At 37.8% G+C, this 18,579-nt stretch overlaps 1 protein-coding gene and 1 long non-coding RNA gene across 2 annotated transcripts in view; one reads left to right on the forward strand and one right to left on the reverse strand.

Annotated features, from left to right (window-relative positions):
- LOC133550219 (BRISC and BRCA1-A complex member 2-like) overlaps window positions 1-18,579 on the forward strand; it is a 107,107-nt gene that overhangs the window by 77,785 nt on the left and 10,743 nt on the right. Inside the window, exon 4 of the mRNA XM_061896371.1 lies at window positions 1,516-1,615. Coding sequence (XP_061752355.1) covers window positions 1,516-1,615 — 100 coding nt within the window. The remainder of the gene's footprint in view (window positions 1-1,515; window positions 1,616-18,579) is intronic.
- On the reverse strand, window positions 4,711-5,226 carry LOC133548835 (uncharacterized). The gene is made up of 2 exons (XR_009805988.1): window positions 5,100-5,226; window positions 4,711-5,000 (listed from the first exon to the last, which is right to left on the reverse strand). It is a non-coding gene; the product is annotated as an uncharacterized LOC133548835 (long non-coding RNA).

Below are 18,579 nucleotides of genomic sequence, written 5' to 3' on the forward strand. Positions count from 1 at the left end.
GAACAAATCATTTTGTTCCTGGGTCTTCATTTCCATCTGAATGATGTAACGCTATACTTAGAACTGTGGGTGGATGGATGGGCATTATTTAGATTTTCCCTTTCAGAAGCTTCTCCTTTCACTGCTGTGAGCAATTTCCAATGAAACGTCGGCTGGTGTGTGGCAAAAGGCACAGGCTAATGCTAATTATGTGCACAAAGCCCACTGTAAATGGTGGATTTGAAATTCTCATAAAAATTATTTTAACAAGAAGCTGTTTGGATTGTCCTTGAACAAAACCGTCTATAGATTTAGCTACAAACAGGTTGAACATCAAGATTTAAAGATGTTGTCAGTCTTCAAAGCAAAAAAGGAGGAACCAGCAGATTTCCACAAAGAGGTGCATTCAGAGTTGAATCTGAATCCACCCGAGTCAAAACTATGACTCCAGTAACTGTTGACCTGTCAGTGAACTCTGTTTAGACCTTTTCCCATAAAGATATACAGGTTTGGGTGTCGCCAGTAAAGTGAAACAGATGAATCTGTGCTCCACCTTCCTCCCTATTACTCCCACGTTCATGCTTAGTTATTTTTGATACTTTGCATTCCTCTGGAACTTTTGTTTGACCTCAGCTGTTCAGTCAGTCAGGATGAGGAAAAAATATAAAGAAGATTTCTTGTTGTCGTGGTAAGACAAATGTCAGTTTTGTGCATATGGATTTTCTTGACTGTTGTCAGTGAATCATTTTTTCATTTTTATTGTTTTTCCATTTCTGATCAACTATAACAGCATTCCCCAAAGTATGTTAGTCATGTGTGACAGTTAGCGTAATGCTGCATGATGTTGTATTAAGGCATTCTTCCTCGGATGCTTAACCACAATTGTCCACTCTGGCTCAGCTTTAAAAATGACATAACATTTCTAAATGGCCTGTGACCATGTTGCTATAATGAAGAATGTGATGAAAATAGAAAGCAACAACAGAAAATAGCAATAAAAGTCAGTAAGCAGCTCTTTTAGACCTTTAACCCGTCCTCGGGGTATTGCATTTTTATTTTGCCCCAGATGAGAGCAAAATGAGGGAATGACAACCTCGGTTGGTTAGTCATTGGGGAGCCACTGCAGCAGATTTCCTGATTAAACAGGCATGGGATAATCACTAATGGGGCTGTGCGGCAAGACAGAAATGTTTCCAAAACTAAAAAAAAAAGAAAAATAAGCCAGAAGCCTGAGTAACACGTTAGTTTTTTTAACTTTAATTCTACATCTTTGGTTGCAGGGACATTTTTGTATAGTTTCTTTTAAATTGCTTTACTGCAGTCCATGTAGGCTAGTTACCAGTCAATGCTTAATTCACAATCATTCTGCTATTGACAAATCAGTTTGGGGTGGGATAGGCTCAGGTTTCTATCGCCCATAAACAGAGTAAAATGGAAATAAGTGGATAAAACAGGGCTGTTGTTCCAAGCACAATGTTGTTCCTCATATGTATATACAATATGCCTAATGATAACAGCTATTTTTTTTCCACACAGTGCTCTTGGCGGCTCCTCTGCACTTCATATTCCAGCATTCCCAAGTGGAGGATGCTTAATTGACTATGTCCCACAAGTGTGCCAGTTGCTCACCAACAAGGTAAAACATTTTGTTTTTAAATTAAAAGCTTTAGAACAGAGCTAGTCGATTGTCGGCCAAATCTGGGAATGACAATATACTGGACCCTGAGTTGAGTCCAAGAAGACAAACATTTTCGCTGCAAATTCCTAAAGAACAATAGCGTGTTATTGTTGCATAGAGGAATTTGGACCACTGTAAACAAATTGGCAGATCCTTGCATTCAAATGCTTACTTGTGTGTTCAAACTTTTGATTTACATAGCTGAGTCGTTTCTCAAGGTACACCTTTAAAGGGGCCTTATCATGCAAAATAATTGTTCTTACCTGTTGGTAACTGTTTTTATGTTTTCGGGATCCCCATAGTAAGTCCGGAAAATTTGAAATCAAACCATAGAGGCATGGCGAAGGTATTTATAAAACAATCATGCCTTCTTCTGCTCCAAACACCCATCCATCCATCCATCAATTTTCTACTGCTTGTCCTTTTATGGGTCGCGGGGGGTGCTGGAGCCTATCTCAGCTACATTCGGGCGGATGGCGGGGTACACTCTGGACAAGTCACCACCTCATCACAGGGCCAACACAGATAGACAAACAGCATTCACACACTAGGACCAATATAGTGTTGCCAATCAACCTATCCCCAGGTGCATGTCTTTGTGAGTGGGAGGAAGCCGGAGTACCCGGAGGGAACCGACGCAGTCATGGAGAGAACATGCAAATTCCACACAGAAAGATCCCGGGCCCGGGATTGAACTCAGGACCTTCGTATTGTGAGGCACATGCACCAACCCCTTCCCACTGTACTGCCTGCTCCAAACACACTGTTTGGAATTTGAGGTTTTAGTGACTCATTTTGCCTGAGTTACATCATTGAATATCTCCATACATGGTAGAGGTTTACATGAAGAGTTTTACGCTAATCTGCTGTCCAGTTCTAGTCCCAAATTGTAGTCAGTAAGTTCCTTATATTTCTCTACTTGTTATGGGGAAGACTGGTCCGTACATGCACATGCATGGTAAAAATCCTCCGCTGTAGTGTATAGTAGCATATAGTTTTAACTTATATGTGTCAGTAGACTCGATATTTGAGCAATAAATTACAACATGACCGACTATCTGGCCCGGAGGAGGCCCTCTGCACAAAATGTACCGCCAACAAAATGGTGCATTTTGAAGAGACAGTCATAAAGCGACTTGAAGATGGTTTTTAAAACACAATTTATGCAAAATGTTTACCAAAGGAACACCATTTAATGTTATGTAGACCAGAAATAAGTGTTTTAAATGTAGAAAAAAATCATAATAGGACCCTTTTATGTCCTTTCCTTTTTGGCATTTACACATTTTTTTAGTAATGTGAGTGCTGTAATTTGCTTGCTTCAGAGGCAGCCAAAAGTCATTTGTTCCACTTCTTTAGTTGTACAAGTAATGTTCCTCAAGGTTCCAGTTTATGTCCTTTCTTTTTCATCATTTGGGCTATTCAACTGGTGGCCAAAAATTGTGAGGGACTCACATTTTTGTAGCAGATACTTAAAAACACTAAAGTGCTGTCATAGATATGATATTTGACTGTTTTTTTGCAGATGGTCCTTAATATCAGCGGTGTGCTCTTGTATCTCTGACAAAATAAACAGACCAAAATCAAATGTCTACTGTAGAGGACGCTGGTTATATGGAATGTACAAAATAAGACTAATATTAAAGGCAGAAGTCTGGCCTCCACCCTGGTCTTTTGCTTTGTGTAAAATTGACCCCAAAACAAGTTAGTTGAATATCCCTAGTTTAAAATGTCTACGCTTTCTGTGTGCAAGTATTTTAATCTTAACAAATAAGAACCAAACTGTCGTAATCAAACACTCCACGTTATTATACATTTTCAAAAACTACCACCAAATTTGGGTCCAATCAAGATAGTTTTTTTTGTGTGTTTGTGTTGATGTGCGTTTGTGCATTCATGCACGTGTGTCCGTCATCAGCCTATGTGGGCGCTCTGGCTAACGTCCACAGGCTGTCTGGCCGCTGCTTGGTTTCTACAGGTTGACAGGTAGCTATGCAGTGTAGACGGGATGTAATGGTAATTTTCCTCAGGGAAAGACATCATGCACCCCCACTCTCTCCCCATGCATAATAAACATTGCTTCAGCTATTTTCATTCCCTGTTTACCTGGAGTCTTATGTGGGGTGTCCCTGCATGACCTCCTTCCCCCTGGCTGTTTAAGTCCAGCAGAGGTTGAAAAGCTCGCTGCACTCACAAGACAACACGGAGCCGCATCCTTTACTGGATAATTGTAGGACATGGTGAAAAACACACCATATATAACTTCACATGAGAACAGTATGCACTACATACAGATTTTAGTTGTTGATAAATAGAAAAAAAGTGTATTATAGGCTTAATATAAATTACACTACATGCATATATACCCTGACATTTACAAAGGTAATATAGTAGGACCTTCTTTAGTCTGTTTTAAATCCCCTTTTCTTTTCTGGAACATTTTGTTCTTGACCCTCTTTACCACCAAATGTCCATGAATTTATTACACATGCCATTTGTTGTACTCACATTTTGGAAGTAGTAGTCGTGTGTTTGTAATAATATGCATCGTCTAGACACTGCACAGATAAAGGGTGAAGTTTCTGCTTCAGCAAACAAATAATGGGTGCAAAGGAGTTTAAGTGTTTGGTGTCTTTGGTATGTTGACACCAGTTGCGAGCATATTGACTCAATAGTCTTAAAGGGAAACTGCACTTTTTTGGAATCTTGCCTATAATTCACAATCCTTATGAGAGACAAGGACACATATGTCTTTTTTCAAATGCATTCTATCTTGTAAATAAAATGGAGCCAATGGTTGCCATGACGTCATTGCGTCTATTGCGTTTATTCCGACCATAAAACCCCATAAATAACTGACTGAAAAGCCCAAACAATACTACATTTACATTTGGTGACCTTAATATTAGCCAAGTATTAGCGATATTGTTGTTATAAGCGCTAACGTTAAGGGCCTGCATTTAGCGGTGCATTGATCAGAGAGAGGCAACTTCCTTATGCTGCTGTATTTATTAAGTCATAGACGGGGGAATGAGACGACACCACAGCGGAAGTACAAACTCAATGTATTTATTGAGTGATTTATGATTACGTAAGGTGTGTATGATACTATGTGTTTGAATGTAAAACTATGTGCTAGAATTAACATATGAAGATACCGTGAGGGGTGTTGTCATGCGTGTTGAATGGTGGCGTCCAAATCCAGAGGGAGAAGGCAAGCAAGTATGGGATGCAAGCGTGGTCGTAGTGCAGGAGAGAGCGTCCAAAGTCCAGGCAATGTGTCGGGGAATCAGGAGGGCAATCAGGGTTCAGGGGAATATGCCAGCGGGAGCTGAGACAGGGACTGTGGGAGAAAGGAAAGACGAAGGAAATCAAACACAAGGTACGAGGAAACAAGCACGGGAGAAAAACGCTGGTGGGAAGTCAGAGACGTGAGGCTTACTGCAAGCAAAGCAACGTTCTGACGAGGATTAGTTTGCGGCGAGGCTCTTTATTCTGTCGTCTGTAATCACTGCCAGGTGTTTTGATTGATGATTGTCTCCGGCTGCGGCGGCGTGTGGGTGCGGTCTGCGCCGCGCGAGTGGGTGTGGTCTGTGAAGCGCGTGTGGGGGCGTGTCTGGATGCGCTCAGAGTGGAGCTACTGAGTGCTCCTGCAGATGAGGCAGAAACGGACTGTGCGTGCGCCGTAACAGTATTGACATCATCAACTGGTGAGCTACTTTCTCGCCTCTGAGCGAGTGAAAGTTTATTCTAGATCAGTGGTGTCAAACCAAATTTAGCTCAGAAGCCGCATGGAGGAAAATCTATTCCCACGTCAGCTGGACTGTTAAAATCATAGCATTAAAACGTTTGAATAAAGACAACTTCAGATTGTTTTCTTTGTCTTAGTGTGGCCAAAAATAGAACAAGCACATTCTGAAAGTGTACACATTACAAATATTGATTGATTGATTGATTGATTCATTGATTGATTGATTCATTCATTGATTGATTCATTGATTGAGAAGTTTATTGACTTCTTAAAGAATAATAGATAATGTTCTTGGCAAAACACTTCAAGTAAGTTGAAAATTCTGAGAAAAAATTGGTGCAGTTTCAAAAACACCAGTGTTTTTACAAAGCCATTTAACTTTAAGCACTTCCCGTTTACCATTCTCATGTTCGCACTCCACCATTAAATGTGTTTGGAAAAGCAACCAAGTGTTTCCTCAAACCGCCAAATTGATGACATCCACAACTGCCACGACACATTCATTTATCATCATTCAAATATTGTAATTATAATATAATCAACACAATTGTCAAAATTACACCATTATAGCCAAAATCAAGGTAACATAACTAAAAACTTAACAAATGTGAACATGGTCAATTTTAGCATAAAATAGAATAGAACAAACATAACAAATGTGGAAACAAATATGTGTACACTGAAGTTCCACATCATGCATTGAACCAATTGTAAGCGGTGCATGTACAATTAAAGAAGGTATCGTGTGTCGATTCTGCGTCATCTGCTGCCAGCCACAAAAGGAGCAGCTGATTGCTTGCACCTGCGCTGGTTGGAGTAGCGGTGGCCAATCCAAAGGGTGCTTAAAGTATGCTGACACATTATCTTTAATCACTGTCATGTGTGACGTTAGTTACACTTGAATGCACACATTTAGAAAAGCAGTTTTGTCATAAAAAAAATGCAGGTCATTATTACATCCAGCCACGGTCTGAATTAAACCTGTTTGCGGGCCTGATGCAACCCTCGAGCCATACGTTTGACACGCCTCTTGATTATTACCTTGATAGTAAAATGATGTGGACATAAAACGAGAAGTTTGTAAACTATGACAACCATAGATGGCGAAAAAGATATGTGAAACATGCTGGTTTACACCAACTTTCTTTTAACCCTTCTCGAGAAGGATGAGTAATTCTTCATCTAAATAGGAATATATAAAAACAGTAGGCATCCCAGTTAGAGCAGACATTGTACAGCAAGTGATGTTTTATTATATTTGTTTGCTCTCATGAAGTCTGCATAAGTTGTAGTCAGTGTTATAGTTAAAGTAAAAAGTGAAATGTGATACGTCTATGAAATTGATGCGCCACTATATGCTTAAAATGAGTAAAATACTTGAATATTACATGTTGTTTTGGAAGTGCCTGTTACTACTTTACATATATACTTACAGTGTGTATATAACACATAGGTGGAAGTATTTGGATGTTTTTAAGCGCTTTATAGGCATAGTAGAGCGATTCCTATTGGCACCAGTGTAAGCTGACTTTTGCTCGCGTTTATTCACGTGTCTTACATCAGGAGTGTGGATGATAGGCAAAATATACAAACTAAGTGCAGTTACCCATTCAAGTAAAACATTTTAAGGCTAACAGAGGCAAACTATAGCGGCGCTGTGATCACGAGCTTGTGTGCCAATGTTGACATGATCGACTGATTAGCTGCTTCCTTGTTTCCTTGATTGCCAAACTTTATTCTAAATCATAAATAATGCCTCTCAACTGGATAGTAAAAGGACAAAGATGTATTCTGACAAGAAAATTTAGACCCGAAAAAGGCAAGAACGACATAAAAGACACTTGGTTCAAACCCCCTTTTCTTCGCAAGGATTATATGAACAGCCGAACAGTCTGCATCCTAATGACAGCTGACTTTGTGCAGTAAGTGATGTTTTGTTATGTTTTTTTGCTCTCATGAATTCTGCAGTGAGTAATAATCAATGATGTTTTAAAAAAAACAACCTTGTGATGCGTTTTTTATTTACTCGAGCGCTGCGTATGCTTAAAATTAGCAAAATATGTAAATATTAAATGTTATAAATGTGCACATTACTACATTACATATGTACTTATAGCATGTATATAACACCTTAATGGAGGTGTATGTATGTTTTTAATAGCTTTCTTTTTGGCAGAATAGAGCAGCTCCATTGTAAGCAGACTTTAAATCGCAATTATTTACTAATTAGAATGCATTAAAAAGAAATACATCCATCGTCCTGTCTTTCATAATGATTGTGAACGATAGGCAACATTCCCAAAAAACGTGCAGTTCCCCTTTAACGGTGTGACGGGAATGCTTGCCTATTGGTTGGTCAACTTCAACTTAATTATTTCGCAAGAAGATAGGAGGAAGTGATCGGACAGGTTTTGTTGACGTTATCTTCTTTTATCTATATTTATATTAAAATGGAACCTTGGTTTATTAACCTAATTGGTTCTTGAACAGGGTTCGTATATAAAAAAGTTTGTATATTGAAACTATGTTTTTCTTTAAGTAACCATGTAAACGTGAATGATGGGCTCCAGCCCTGACTTAAGTCTATATTTCAGTAAAAGTTAGTACATTTTCAAAGCGCTATTCTGTACTGTATTTCAAACAAATATAATAAACTTTCTATATTGATAACAAAGTCAAAACAACAACTAACTAAATTGTCCTCCTCTTTTGCAGCCGCGCTACCAACAGGCATCCATCACCAGCTTTGTGGTGCACTCAGTCTGTAATTACAAGACTCCTTAAAGGAGAATTGCAATTTTTTGGAAGTGTGCCTGTTTTTTTTTTTTTGTTTTTACAATTCTAAAGATTAAAAACGCTTTAAAAATGTGTCTAATTTGGGTTACCATTGTAACCCCAAAGCCCTCTAAACCAACTTCAAAACTCTCCAGGAACATTTTATATACACACTGCAAGTCTGTATTTAATGAAATAACAGACGTATTTTGAGCATTTTAATAATTTTCGGAACTGATTTCTTTAGCGCATTGATTTCTGTTTCCATCGCAGTGCACGTCTGACTTCTGGCAACAATGTGTGTTCCTACTTCCAGAATAAAACATAATTTCCACCAAAAAACGGACTATAAAGACGTGGATGCATATGCAAAATTGCAATATATTTATCTGTAAAGTAAATATATTTATATCTGCACCTTCTTTTGTAAATGCAAACACACTGCTTCTTATTGCTATTTTATCCTGCACTACAACGAGCTATTGCAACAAAATTTTGTTCATATCTGTACTGTAAAGTTTAAATTTGAATGACAATAAATAGGGGTGTGGGAAAAAATCGATTCGAATCGAATCAAATATGTTGTGCGATTCAGAATCGGTTCTCTTTTTTTTTTTTAAATACATTTTTTGGGTGGGATTTCTTTATTTTTTTTTTTTTTTTTAATCAATCCAACAAACCACTACACACCAATACCATAACAATGCAATCCAATTCCAAAACCAAACCTGACCCAGCAACACTCAGAACTGCAATAAACAGAGCAATTGAGAGGAGACACAAACACGACACAGAACAAACCAAAAGTAGTGAAACAAAAATGAATATTATCAACAACAGTATCAATATTAGTTACAATTTCAGCATAGCAGTGATTAAAACCCCCTCATTGACATTATCATTAGACATTAATAAAAATAATAAAAAAGAACAATAGTGTCACAGTGGTTTACACTTGCATCGCATCTCATAAGCTTGACAACACACTGTGTCCAATATTTTCACAAAGATAAAATAAGTCATATTTTTGTTTCGCTTAATAGTTAAAACAAATTTACATTATTGCAATCAGTTGATAAAACATCGTCCTTTACAATTATAAAAGTTTTTTTTTTTTTAAATCTACTACTCTGGTTGCATATCAGCAGACTGGGGTAGATCCTGCTGAAATCCTATGTATATCGTTTTTGAATCGAGAATCGAATCGAATCAAAAAAATCGATATATTATCGAATCGTTACCCCAAGAATCGATATTGAATCGAATCGTGGGACACCCAAAGATTTGCAGCCCTAACAATAAAGGAAGTCTATGTCACTATGTGTAATTCTTTATGAAGGATACCTACTACAATATGAATAACCAAAAGTTGACGTGAGACAAGTTAGTCAGCATTTGTTCTTGTCAATCGAATCGCAATGGTTGTTGTTTTTGTTCGCAGGTAAATATTAAAAAACATTGTAATAGACAGTGAGGAGCGTTTGTTAAAGGAAAATATTCTGTAAATTTAAAGAAGATTATAAAATAGTTGGCAGTCTGGAACAGATATAATATCAGCATGTGGTGCAGGTCTTGTATGTTGGACATCCTTATCTACAGGATTTTCTTCTAGTTTCTCAGTGAAGCACACAATGGCGTTCTTCTTTCGAGCAAAGAGGAGGAAACGGACAAACCATGAATGCATAATGATGACATGACATGAAAGAGATTTAAAATGCTGCTGAAAAAGAGTGCCAACAAAGGTGAGGTTGTGTTGACTGCAACAGGAATGTAGAGGCCATGTATGGTTTATGTCGTTAGGTTTTACTCAACTAAAAGCACACTATTGGTTATTTGCATTGAATTAAGATTGCAATGTTTAAAAACTAAATGAATGTCCTGATATTAAATGTAAAATATAAAATGCAATAGACTTGGTCTGACCGAGCATTAATTCTTATCTGAAGTTACCATTTGCTTGCAATTTTCATATTTACATTAATACGAATGATTTTCATATAATTTTGACATGCAGTCCTACGTTATTCCAATATACTGTAGATATCTGTATTTTCACTTTAAAATGTTTTGCTTGTCAAGCATGGTACAATAAATGTACAATGCCCACTTTCTTAACTAACCATAAACAATATCCTTCTCTTAGGCCATGTCTACACTAAGTCGTTTAACCCCTTAAACGAATGATTATTTAGCCCAAGCCCTGTTTCAGCCACACTAAGCCAGCATTTAAGGTCCCTCTCCTCGAACAAATTTTCACACGGCTAAGTGGTCGTGTATTTCTTGAATCTCGGGTTCTTAGTTTTGTATGGACTCATTGATTGTTTACAAACTGAGTTTGGAGAGGAAGTGACGCCAGAAAAACCGCGCCCACACAGGAAGAGACATTAGAAAGAACGCGCCACAACCAGCTTCATATCAAAGATGGATGCGGATCATCCAAGCATGCCCGTGTTTCTCCTTTTTGTACATGTCCAGCGCTTTTGGAAATCACAATTCAATACCTTCAAAGAAGGCAACGGACGATTGCAGCTATTTGGGATACTACACATCTCAGACGGCAAGAGAACTTTCCAATGTCGAGGCCAGGACCGCCATTTTCAGCCTCCAAGCACAGGCTGGATTGCAAAAATGGAAAATGAAGGTGAAGGCAAAAGAGTGAGTGTCCTGACCAGATATTCAGATACCTAGATTCATTGTTGTAAAACATTATTTATCCCATCGTCTACTTTCCCATGTCCATTAATGATTTGATTCATGTATGGTGGCTCATGTGTGATTCACTACAATAGGGCTCCACAGCACACTGGATTCTAGTTAATTGAAATACTACAACACTGGATATTGTTTAAAGGAGATACATTTTGATTTAAAAACTTGCACACAAAACACAGCAGACAGATGCAAAATGTACAGCAAACTATTTACAATACAGCTATTTTAAATAACAACCTAATAGTGAAGTAAAGTCATCTACTGGAGAGCTTGGAACAGATGGACGCACAGGTGGATTTTTTTATTTTCCCCCCCGCATGCGTACTAGGTCGCGTGGCGCCGGAGGGGTGAGGGGGTCTTAAACGGTGGCATTGTTGTGTGTGGACACGGATAAGGTTAGGTGGAATTTACCCTGGATAACCGAATCCGGCTTAATGTAAACGGGTCTTTACTCAAGAACTTCCTGGATAACCTTAGTGTAAATGAGGCCTTACTCAAGAACTTGCAGTGTGGTTGAAACAATTATATAGTCACTTCCAGACGAGAACAATAACTGATTAAAAAAAAAAATCTTGCCGAAAAAGAAAAAAATATTTCCTGTACATACAGTGCATTTGGAAAGTATTTACAGTGTTTCACTTTTTCCACATTTTGTTCTGTTGCAGCCTTATTCCAAAATAATGCATTCATGTTTGTCCCCCAAATTCTACACAGAATACCCCATAATAACAATGTGGAAAAACATTTTTTTCAAATATTTTTTTAAATGTATGGTGACCAAGTACTGGGTAATCACTCTGTCAGAGCTACACAGAAACTTCAGAGAAAGACAACCATCAGACGAAAGCCATTATTTTATAAAAGTTTGCCAAATTGCACTTGAAATACTCTCAGACAATGAGAAACAAAATTCTCTAGTCGGATGAGACAAAGATTGAACTCTTTGGCATGAAAACCAGGAGTCAAGTTTGGGGGACACCAGGCACGGCTGATCACCAGGCCAATACCATCCTTACAGTGAAGCATGGTAGCAGTAGCAACATGCTTTGGAAAAAAAATTCAGCCACAAGAACTGGGAGACTAGTCAGGAAAGAGGGAACAGTGAAAACCAGCAATAGACAGAGACATCTTAGATGAAAACCTGCTCCAGAGAGCTCTTGAACTCAGACTTGATGAGCGACGGTTCATCTTTCAGCAAGACAACGACCCTCAGCACGAAGCCAAGATTTTAAAAGGAATGTCTCTGTAAATGTCTTTGAGTGGCCCATCCAGACTTGAATCCGATTTATCATCTCGAGAGAGATCTAAAAATGTCTGTGCACTGACCCTTCCCAACCAATCTGATGGTGCTAGAGAGGTGCTGCAAAGAAGAATGGGCGAAACTGCCCAAAGATATCTGTGCCAACCTTGTGGCATCGTATTCAAGAAGACTTGAGGCTGTAATTGTTGCCAGAGGTGCGTCAACGAAGTATTGAGCAAAAGCTGTGAATACATTTGATTTCTTATTTTTTCACTTTTAAGACATTTGGAAAATAATTAAAAACTGTTTTCACATTATCATTTAGGGGTATTATCATTTAGGGGTATTGTGTCTAAAGTTTTGGGGACGAAAATGTATTTGATCCATTTTGGAATAAGGCAGTAACATAACATGTGAAAAAAGTGAAGCACTGTGAATACTTTCTAGATTCACAATACGTTGATACTGTTCATGAATTTGAGGCTTAAGTATGTGACAGGACAATCTGATTTGTTTTTAATCGTCATGACAACATGTTCTGCAGATGGTTTGTTTTCCTTACAGTATTAGTTGCATCCTCCCACTCATTTTAAGTGCTATGATTATGTGACCCCAGCTAATATTGTTGCTTACTGCCCCTTGACTGTGACAGACATAAAAAGTGGACTTAGACGACTTCAAAGATAGTTACAATTTGTAACAATTTTGTATACTTTTAAGTTTTCAATGCAAACTTAAATCTTGTAATCTTCTGGTGCTACATCAGAACCTTTTTTGTTATCTGTTTTTTTTTTTTTTATGTTCATAGAAAACCAGAAATCTGTTGGAAATTTGAGAATCAACACAGAACCAGGACTGAAATTTTCTCAATGCACCTTTCAAAAACTTATGATTCAAGATTCGATTTTCAACGATTTTTGTTGTTTTGTTTGCCACACTGGAGAAATGCTTCAAGAGCCTGATTCTAACATTTACTTTTGTTTTCTCTTAATTGTGTCATGATCAAGTTTTGTTTTGACTGCAGTCTGTCTTCAAAAAACAAAAAGGTTAATTTTTGGCTCAAAGAGTTACTTTTGAGACAGCATACTCCAAATTTTAATTTAGCAAGGTGGTAATAGCTTTGTAACCAAGGTAAGTTCAGAAGGAAAAATAAAAAAGCAAATTTTAGTAATATGTTAATTCCACTGTCATTGTTTCATCCAAGACCTCCATATACTACAGCCTTTTAGAACTGTACTGACAAAGTGGGTTCCAAGAACACTATTTTTTATTATGATTTAGGGCAGTGGTTCTCACATGGGGGTACGCGTACCCCTGGGGGTACTTGAACGTAAGGTATGCCAAGGGGTACGTGAGATTTTTTTTTCTAATATTCTAAAAATAGCAACAATTCAAAAATCCTTTATAAATATATTTACTGAATAATACTTTAACAAAATATGAATGTAAGTTCATATACTGTGAAAACAAATGCAACAACGCAATATTCAGTGTTGACAACTAGATTTTTTGTGGACATATTCCATAAATATTGATGTTAAAGATTTCTTTTTTTGTGAAAAAATGTTTAGAATTAAGTTCATGAATCCTGATGGATCTCTATTACAATCCCCAAAGAGGGCACTTTAAGTTGATGTGTAGAAATCTTTATTTATAATTGAATCACTTGTTTATTTTTCAACAAGTTTTTAGTTATTTTTATACCTTTTTTTTTCAGTACAAATTAACAATATTTTGCCCTGTTATACAATTTAATAAATCAGAAACTGATGACATTGTGCTGTATTTTACTTATTTATCTCTTTTTCAACCAAAAATGCTTTGCTCTGATTAGGGGGTACTTGAATTTAAAAAAAATTTACAGGGGGTACATCACTGAAAAAATGTTAAGAACCACTGACTTAGAGAACTGTTACAGTGTAACCTTAAAATTCAAATGCCCTTAAAGTCATACAATTCTGAATTTTGTTAAGATTTCAAATATTGAGACCTTACCCCACTGTATGTACTACAGACTCACATTCAATGTAGTAAGGGAAGTTGTTGTAAAGTTCTTACAAGGAAGTAAGATATCAAAATGTATATAGATACTATTTAAAATAAAGGGCATCACACATTTTTTTGATTATTGGTTTCATTTTAACATAAAATCTTACCATACAATGAAAAATGGTTTCTTATTGCACTCAAAGAACAATTTAAGAGGATTGTAATTTCAATTGAAAGGCATTTAACACACTGGGGTTTCCTTATTGCACTCAAAGAACAATTTACAATTTTTCGTATTACACATCGTCTGCCATAATTTAGGATTAGGTTAGAATAAAATAAAAAGCTTTTTTGACATTTTCTTAAATGCTGCATAACTTATGGTTGACATTTCTGATCTGTGCTTTAAGACAAATACAATCATTAGTAAATACTGAAGTTAATACGATGGCTAGAACTACACAGACAAGAAATGTAACAGGTAAAATACACAGTATTAAAGATAAAACGCAAATTGTAGGAATTTGTTACGTTCCGTCATTGCACTTGCATTAATTTGCGCTATGTGGGCGATTTTGACTGCGCCTTTGGCGAGGCATGTTTTAAAGCACCGCTTGCAGGTTTCTGTGTTTAAAGCATCACCTTTATTGTGGGCCCTGCGATGAGGTGGCGACTTGTCCAGGGTGTACCCCGCCTTCCGCCCGATTGTAGCTGAGATAGGCGCCAGCGCCCCCCGTGACCCCGAAAGGGAATAAGCGGTAGAAAATGGAAAAAAATGGACCTTTATTGTGAGTCTCAAAGCCAAAATACCTCCCTATTCCGCTTTAAGGACCGGGCCGGCTTTATTTACTTGTAGAATTGCAGTTTTTTTTGCCATTTGAACAATTTCCCTTGTGGATCAATAAAGTTTGTTTTAAGTCTAAGTCTTTTCCTCTGCACACGGTTTCTTCTTGTATGCGCGTTCTGTGTGCGTGCTGACACACCTTACATGAGCCTCGGCTCTGTTAAGTCACCGCCGCACGGCAGCATGCAGATTAAAAAACAATGGCAGCATAGTATCCTTTTTAATTCATTAGTACTGCTGTGTTTTGTTAGTACCGTTATACCTTACAACCCTACTGGGGATGTAACGAGAAACTATACTGGAATCTTACGGTACCATTTTGTCACGGTACCAAGCCGCGTACGGGAATGTTGCGTGAATGTCAAAAAAATTAAGAACACTGTAAAAATGATACAGTGTGTGAAATGAAGTGTGGCAGAAATGTTAAGAATAAACACACTTACTGTAGTTGAGCACCAAGATAATATGCAAATGTTCTAATCATAGCTTAATTCAAACAGGTATTTTTTAAGTGCAAAGAATGATGCAGGAAAGTCCAATGTTTCAAGTCTTTGAACTGACAATGTAAAAATTCAGTGTGACAAGTGTAAAACAATAATATTCAGTTTAGTGCCTCGAGACTAGAACCTGTGTCCTCTGCAGTGGACGTTTTTGTGTTAGTTTAGGGAACCTCGCTGGCTTCCGGGTTTCACATGAAGGAATTTTCCGGGTTATTGTTTATCTATTAGCTTTTCATATTACTCTTATTCCCCCAATTGTTGTAGACGTCGCTGTGTGCAGTGTCAGCAAACTTATATTTCTTTTGCATGTCCATGCTCAAACACAAGGAGAAGGAAAAAAAACCTGCTTGCTTGTCTACTCATTCATTGGCCCAACAAGAGACTTCAACAACATGTTTTCCCTTCAATTGTATGCGTCCCTACTTGAACTTAGCAGGAGTTTCCGCTTGGCTCACCCCACCCCTGCACAGGGGATCAAGGGAACTGTAGTTTACTTTTTATTCCAACACACTCAGTAATTCCTAAAGAAAACTACACAAACAGGTTTTTGTTTGATACGTCACATGCCATGGCGTTATGATAGCAGTTTGAAACAGAAATACTGTGATAGTAACATCCCGATACAACCGTAGTTGTTGTGCTCGTGTGACAATGTTGAACACAGTGCTTAGGATGCCTCTGCCACACCAATTGGAAACGTATTTTTAATTCATGACAGATAAAAATACCCATCTGATGAACATTTTACGATGACAACTACAGTTATGACAACTACTGTAGACATCTGTCTTTTGAAAGCTCCCAAAAATCGAAGGCTGACCAGCATCCTGAAATGCATAGTTTGACCTCACAGGTTCCGTTTTGTTTGGTTTTTTGGCAGATTTTGACCAAGAAAATAATTGCATGTATGTTGGATTTTTTTGTTTGTGCCTGTCTGGCTGCTGCTGTGGTAGTTTATCTCAGTTTGTGTCCAGTCAATCACCCCTTTACCTATGTGCCCTAATGATTTGCTAACTCATTGCCTTAGTAGTTCATATAGTTCAGATAGTTTTTTCTTTATTTTCCTTCTTGCCTGTAGTCCTTGAATGTTTGGTTATTAGCTCAAATTTGACAACAGTCTTGAGTTAGTTTGTCTGTTTTTGGGTCCACTCACCCACGCCTCCATTAGAGTAACAGTAATCAGTGTCAGTTTAAAATAGTTTGGTGCATTAGAACTAATAAATGCTTCTATTTTCTTCCTGCTTCCATTTTTAGCAGTTGGTCTTGGATCAAAACTATGGGCCCTTGCCGGTTCCACCTGCATGTAGTAGTGTAATAGAATACATTTTAGGGAAATGCACTTTAGGGTCACATATATTTGACCAGATCTTTTCGTTCAGGCATAACTGTGAAGTCACATGTCAGGTCAGCTACTCTAAGGGAAAAAAGAGGGGGTGGTGTGAATGTTTTTATGACACAGAGATGTATTCATCACACAGCAGGAAGCACTTCCGATGATGATAGTTTTTCACACTCCTTTACACAGATACAAGCACAAACATAGTAAATGACTGCGTGGGAAGCAGCCATGGGTGCGGGCAGGTTTGAATACTTGCAGAACAACATCACCTGAGTTGCATCACCCAAAGCTGAAGGCTAACATTACAGCAACAAATCACAACGAGTTGGGGGCAGGAAATCCTTTCTCAGAAAGTTAAATCACCCACATTTTGTACAGCACATGCATGCATCCGAACACTATTAAACAAACAGATTAGCATGTATGCGCCCTTGCTGCTTATGATAAAAGGCAAGTGGCCGTAATCAAGCTGAGTCATGAAGCATATCCGTGGCCGTGTTACAGCTTTTGCAAAGAAGAGACTCATCATTCGGAAAATACAAGATACTCTCCAAAACAACACCTTTACATATTTTATGACTAGCCATTGTTGTGTTTTTGTTGAGCAAATAAGTAAATATCACACCACTATTAATACATACTGTACACAGTTACTTACCCACATACATAGATACATACTCTCCCAAATACAGTACATACTGTACATACATCCACACACACATTCACTGTACATACATACATATACACATACTGTACATATACAAACACATATGCATACCTACACTCAAGCAATATAATCACATTTTATCAAACATGTATTAACGTGGTTCACCTAGGGGAAACTGGGTAAAACTTGGCACACTGACAAAGCTTAACCAAGTGTTACGATAACAATCTACAAGGTTAATACAGTTCGCTTCTCTTTCTTCCCCTCCATGTATCTGCTTTCTTTTGTAATTCAAGTTATCATTATATGTACTCGATGTACTGTTGCATTTGAAACATTTGTATTGTTAATAATAGAAGGGACGGCGTGGCGCAGTGGTAGAGTGGCCGTGCGCAACCCGAGGGTCACTGGTTCAAATCCCGCCTAGAACCAACCTCGTCACGTCCGTTGTGTCCTGAGCAAGACACTTCACCCTTGCTCCTGATGGGTGCTGGTTGGCGCCTTGCATGGCAGCTCCCTCCATCAGTGTGTGAATGTGTGTGTGAATGGGTAAATGTGGAAGTAGTGTCAAAGCGCTTTGAGTACCTTGAAGGTAGAAAAGCGCTATACAAGTACAACCCATTTATTTATCATTTAAGTAATTGTTATTATTCATTATCAATAGTGCCATTTCTATTGGTATTTGTATTGCTCTATTTGTAGTGCAATAATGTTCATTGTCATTTCTATGTTATTTATATTTACTTCACTAACTGCTTATTTGCTATCACTTTTCGTATCATATTTGTACATATCGTATTTGCTGATGCTGTTCTTTTGTTGTTGTGGTTGTTATTGTTATTGTTGTTGAAATTGTTGTCTCTCTGTCTTTTCCCCCTCTGTCTTTTTTTTTTTCTCTTTCTATCCCCTCCTGCTCTGGTCCGGCTGCACCAAACATTAATATAAATCAATTCAATAAAGTACAATACAAATAAGGCAACAAGAAATGTATCCTACACTTCGCTTTTATAAAGTAAATCTGTACAGCAAATATGGGCGTCTACATAAACAATATGATTTGCCTGAGTAGCTGGACGGGACCAAAAAAAAAAAGATATATAACACA

This window comes from Nerophis ophidion, linkage group LG03 (genome assembly GCF_033978795.1).
Source record: "Nerophis ophidion isolate RoL-2023_Sa linkage group LG03, RoL_Noph_v1.0, whole genome shotgun sequence".
Classification (NCBI taxonomy): domain Eukaryota; kingdom Metazoa; phylum Chordata; class Actinopteri; order Syngnathiformes; family Syngnathidae; genus Nerophis; species Nerophis ophidion.